Source organism: Macadamia integrifolia, chromosome 3 (assembly GCF_013358625.1).
Source record: "Macadamia integrifolia cultivar HAES 741 chromosome 3, SCU_Mint_v3, whole genome shotgun sequence".
NCBI classification, from domain to species: domain Eukaryota; kingdom Viridiplantae; phylum Streptophyta; class Magnoliopsida; order Proteales; family Proteaceae; genus Macadamia; species Macadamia integrifolia.
Window position 1 is genome coordinate 25,554,860 of NC_056559.1, and position 5,997 is coordinate 25,560,856.

At 34.7% G+C, this 5,997-nt stretch overlaps 1 protein-coding gene across 1 annotated transcript in view; it reads left to right on the forward strand.

The window, feature by feature from the left end:
* LOC122074504 (probable LRR receptor-like serine/threonine-protein kinase At1g06840) overlaps window positions 1-4,420 on the forward strand; it is a 37,799-nt gene extending 33,379 nt beyond the window's left edge. Inside the window, exons 19-21 of the mRNA XM_042639357.1 lie at window positions 564-814; window positions 2,998-3,132; window positions 3,818-4,420. Of these exons, the coding sequence (XP_042495291.1) occupies window positions 564-814; window positions 2,998-3,132; window positions 3,818-4,156 (725 nt within the window). The 3' untranslated portion in view covers window positions 4,157-4,420. The remainder of the gene's footprint in view (window positions 1-563; window positions 815-2,997; window positions 3,133-3,817) is intronic.
* Window positions 4,421-5,997: the final 1,577 nt, after the last annotated feature.

Genomic DNA, 5,997 nt, shown 5'->3' on the forward strand with positions numbered 1-5,997 from the left:
GGGGGGGGGGTGATAAATTATGAGATATTATTATAGGTCTTGCTACAACAAAAACAGGTCATAAAAAATTATATTAGTTGACAATCAATCAGCTATATCAAAAAGGAGCCTCATTGATTCTTCATTGAAGTAATATCAAATACCCTTTAATTCAATGGGAGGAAGCCCACTAGATTATCTTATCCTTATGCCTATTCTACATGTCATGAGTAGAGTATGTTTCATAAAAGCTCTATCATTTCTAACTTGCCAAATGCTCCTTATAATGGCCCCAAAAAATTAGTAAAAATATATATATATATATATATATTTTTTTTTTATGGTAATAGTAATCTTGTAAACATTTATTCTTACATGCCTATTCTTTGCAGTTGAATTTTCAAATTCTTGCTTCTCTCCCGTTCAGTGTCTCTTTATTTATTAAAAGAAGAAAAGAAAAAAACAGACTAGTTATTTTCTTTCAACATGTAAATAGTACTCAATGCACTCAAAATCCAACAGTTAAATATCCCTTTTAATCAATAAAATTATATCTAAGCTTATCATTGTGATTGATATGACAGCTAAATCAGAAGGTTGTCTGAGTTTCGTTGCAAGGTTGCACATTGCATTAGGTTCTGCAAAAGGCATCCTTTATCTCCACACTGAAGCAGACCCTCCTATTATCCACCGGGATGTCAAAGCTAGCAACATACTTCTTGACTTGAAGCTTAATGCTAAGGTTGCTGATTTTGGACTCTCACGGCTTGCACCAGTTCCAAATGATGAAGGAGCAATACCTAATCATATATCCACCGTTGTGAGAGGCACCCCGGTATAGCCAATTCTTTAAAGTGTTTTTGGTTGTAGAAATAATAGTGAAGAATCCCATCGTTATGAAATATTTGGCATGAAATTATTTAGGAATCTTTTTCTTTAATTATCTCAAATTATATTTTCAAAACCTATGATAAAATTATTAAATTAGAGTAAAATTACATATATATATATATATATATTATATATTAGATTGGAAGAGAAGTTTGAGATACACCCATATATAATTTACTTTATAAATATTTATCTATTTTTGCATTTTGCATGTAAAGTACTACAAAAATTGCAACCATTTGCACATGTTATTTTTATAAAACAATTCCAATTTACTATTAATGGTTAAATGATGGAGATATTTGTGAATTTTTCTTTCTATGTTTGGAGCATGCAACCATTCGCACTTGTGCCTTGAGATTGATATATATATATATATATATATTTTTTTTGGTTCCTCTTTATTCATATTCACGCCATACAGTTACTGCAAGTAAAGGTGTTAATGCTGAACCAACCTGCGACTTATCAAGCATTCAGTTGCTTAGTGAATCATAATTTTCTATAAATCTAGATTCTTCTTCGGCTTTAGAAACTCCAAGACATTGTATAAGACTTTGTTGAATTGAAATTTCTATTATTTAGATTTTAGACTATGTACTTAAAAATCAGTGAATTCTCTATAGATCAAGAAATTATAATTGGTCTTAGTTGAGTTGAGTTTGTTATCTGGTGTACCAACATTGCCACATCGCCACTAAAGTCTATTACTAAACGTGGGTGGCAGTTTTTGGAACCACTACATAACTCCCCTTGATGGTAGGGTCAAGTTGGGTCCTGGCCTTGTTTGAACACACTGGCAGAGGCCAGAAACCCATACTTCTTTGACCTTGTAATTGCCAGAGAAACACAAGACAACCGGAGCATTGGAATTGAGCAGCAATGTCAGGAGGTGGTTTGATGGGACCTAACGGGAGTATGCATATACCTTCCAAGGCATTTATATTCTGCTGTAAATATCTGGACTGGAGATTACTCTGACAGGAATTTTTTGTTAAAACTTGGAGTTTTCTTTAAATCTAGATTTTGGATTCATTTTGAGTCTGAAAAAAAATTGCCGTAGTTTAGAGCTTTGCACTGGGTTTAGGAATTTTTCTGAAGTATCTAATCAAATAAAGTGTAATTGGACCACCCCAAATATTGGCTTGTTTAAAGAAAATCTTCAGTAGAAAATAAATCTTATGTTTTCTAAACCATGATGAGTTTTAGTGACAAACGTCAAGCCCTGATTCTTGACTTGGCCATTTAACTCAACCAATTTCTGAGGACAACGGATCCTTTTTGGGGGGAAATTTTTTATCATTTCCCATTAAGATCACAATTCTGTAGAGATATAAGAAAATGTTAAATGTAAAAATAAGTACTTGTATCCAAACAAGTGAATGAAAATCCAGTAACACTAAACTCAAAATAGAAAGCTTGCAGAACAATTACAGAGATGTGATTCATCATTCACCAATCACAATGATGATGAAATGAAACTCTAGATGGGGACATGTGTACCAGCTCAATTTATTAGTTTCATATTTTAGTACCAGCTTACTGCAAGGTATAACTAGGTCTGTAACTATGTTCTTGGGCTATAGCCTAGATGGTTTTTGATGCAAGGCAACTTGGGAATTTTCTTAAAAATCTCATGCGAATGCATATTGAACCACTGTCCCATTTCAACATGGACATGCTGATTGAAATTAGGGCAAAGTTTTAACACACACTGTGCATGCATTGGGTGATCTCTAACTCTGCCTCGGTGATTTCTAGGTCACTAACCAGGTCATCATGTAATTTGACCTATGCATTAACTCGGCCAGTCAATATGTCAAGCCAACCTACCCTTAGTCATACAGTACTGTCTCCAGCCTCTTGCCATTGCCATCCCTAGATAAAAATGCAATTATAATCAGGTGTACATAGATTGTGGTGGTTGCCAAATCAGTGCAAGGCTGACATCATGATGGTTTTGATAAAACTGAAGCATGCAGCAGCTGCTGTTACTAATGATACTTAAAAGTCCTATAATCTCTGCTTGTGGAAATCCTTTATGTCATCCAATATATGGTTGGGTATGATTATACTTGGACAATATCGCCCATGTAATTTCTAATGCATTAGTTTTTATGTATGCAGGGCTACCTCGATCCAGAATACTTCTTGACCCAGACATTAACAGCTAAGAGTGATGTCTATAGCCTTGGTGTTGTATTTTTGCAACTCGTGACAGGGATGCAAGCAATAACACATGGTAAAAACATTGTTCGTGAGGTACTTTCTTGCTTCCTTTGACTGTAATCCAGAAGTATTTTATGAATACATTATTAGGGTTAACAGACATTTTTTCCTTACCTAATCATTACTTTTGGATTGTTAGTTTGCATGAAAAACTCCTAAATCTGTAAATAGAAAATGGTATTTAATATACAGTACAAATATTAGTATTATGTATCAATATTTAGACTTTTCCTTTATCTTACAGCTATAGATGCTCCTCCTTTGGATTAAAACATCGGACGCTTGATCCATGGGTTATAAAGAAAAGACTAGAGTACTACACTGGCAGTGACTTAGTAAGCAAGGGAGAAATGTCTATTTAGTGCTCCAGGTTTATATGACAGACTAGGAAGCTAATAGTTATTTTTTTATATCTGTATTTATTTCAGTGGGAAGGATTGTCTGAGCCTACAACATTTCCTACACCCTCTCACACTGTAGTTTTATAGTCATTTTTTTTAGGAGAGAAAAAAATAATGAAAAAACTTTAGTCTCAGAGACACTTCTCCCTTATTTCAGATATTGAGAATTGACATACCAATTGAACAAATTGATTAGCTTATGGTTGGGCGATGTGTACACAATAGAAAACATATTTCTGTATCCTTCATTCACTTTTTTCCTTCTGTTTTTCATTCACAAAATGCAGTTTACATACTCTCTTTATTATTGATTTTAGGTGAACATCGCATACCAATCTGGTATAGTGTTTTCAATCATAGACAACCAGATGGGCCCCTATCCCTCTGAATGCATCGAAAAGTTCTTGGCTTTGGCCCTCAGGTGTTGCAAAGATGAAACAGATGAACGGCCATCAATGTCAGATGTTGTCAGGGAGCTAGAGAGCATAATTTCTATGAGTTCAGAGTCTGATATGAGTTTGCCAGACTCCACAACATCTTATTCCAAAAATTTGATGCCATCATCTTCCTCAGCCTGTGTATCAAACGATGTCTCAGATGATGTTTCAGGCAGTGATCTTGTCAGTGGTGTCATGCCTAGCTTAACACCTCGCTGAAAAGAAAAGGAAAAGAGGGGCAAAAATTCCCCGAATCTGTGATTCAGAGATTTCAAGAATGCAATGCCTTTATTATTATATTTTTTTTTTTGGTATGGTTATAGTTTATCGGTCTGGGCATGAATATTCCTATTTGGATAGTTGCTTTTGAAGATACAATTGGATGCAATTGAGAATGCCAAATGGTTATATTTCTCGTTTTGGTTGTGTACATGTTATAGCATGTTTAGGGCAATGAAGCTCTTCATGTGTTTATTTTTCTTATTGATCCCTTCTCTATTATAATTGAGTAAACATTTCTAGCAGCAACTATTATTTCTTTCATGTGGAGGGATTTACAACCACTTGTCCTCACGCTTCCTCTGACTTGGAAAAGGAAAAGAGGGTCTGAAATATATATATATATATATATATTTCAGACCTTACGGGATTTTAGCGGCCTTTTAGAATCAACCCACAAAACCAAGCAACAGAATACAGCACATCCTAACCCCAACAAACCAATACTTGAGCAATAAAAAATTCAGTCGGTGGACTAGTTTGGTTGGTTCAATTCGTCCAGTTTCATTTTTGACACCCCTACACATTTTTTTTTTTTGGGGGGGGTTGGGAATGAGGTTAGAGCTAACCCCATTTAATTGGGGTAAGGTCGGGTTGGGTTGACTTGACTTGACTTGAATCGGTTTGAAATTAATCCACCAAATATCTTAGTTCTCCTTCGATCTAAAATGTGCTTATCGTCTTTTAACTTGATTGGACCAAAATCTGTTTTTAAGGTTAGACCCAAACCGTTAGTGTTTCTGGTTCAAATTAAACCTGGTCCAGTTAGCCGACCTATGCTATTTTGAAAATTTTGTTATGGGCTTACCTGCTAGAGATTAAGGTTTAAAAACAATCTGCAGCATTTGTTAGGAAAGGAAAGAAAAGGCCCTTTTTCTTATTACACGTGATTATTAATTACTGGGTATAAGCATTTACATAACGTGTGTGGCACAGAATGACTTAAAGTCAGGTAGATAACATATGCTTAAGAGTAGAAAGTATCAATTTTAGTACCTAATAAGAACCATAATTCTCTTCACCATATTTATGCTTTGTTGGTTTTCCTCATGGAGTTGTACACTTATAGCAAGCTCAACCTGATTAGTCTCAGGCCTGATGAAAGCCAGCAAAATCGACATTGAATCTTAGTTTGTTTTTCAAATCTGTGTACTCTTTTGTTATGTTTCTGTTAGTTCCTTTTTAGGTGCTTTGGTTCTGTTTTAGCTATTATTGAACCATCCAAAGGTATAAGTTTCCTGCAAGGGACTACATTTGCTCAACAGATGGAATTGAAATTAACCTTAAGAATTATGTATCTGCATGATTTGTAAAGAACTTTTTTTTACTTAAGAATTAGTAAATGAGATTTGTTAACATGAGTATTTATAATGGAAGAAAAAAAAATTCTTTCAGGGTTGAATGAGAACCCTACAATTGCATGGATCAGGTTATATTGACCCTACAATTGCATGGACTATGTCATATCGGGATTGAATGAGAATCATTCAACTTTCACTGTGAAGAGCATTAAAGACCACATGTGAGTGATCCTTAGGAGATGAGAGGAGTCGAACTCAGAACCACACAGTTCGTGAGGCCAAAGTCCCTTGCCAACTCCCTTACTATCTCCTCTAAATCACTCCAAATCTCAATAATTTTTTATGTCATCATATAATTAGCATATATATAATTGACATATAATAAGATATATTTTCCTTTGTTAAGTATGCAAGCACCTCATCCAGATATATTATTAGTGCCGCCAGTAACACCTAAATAAGTATGATCAGGGTCAACAC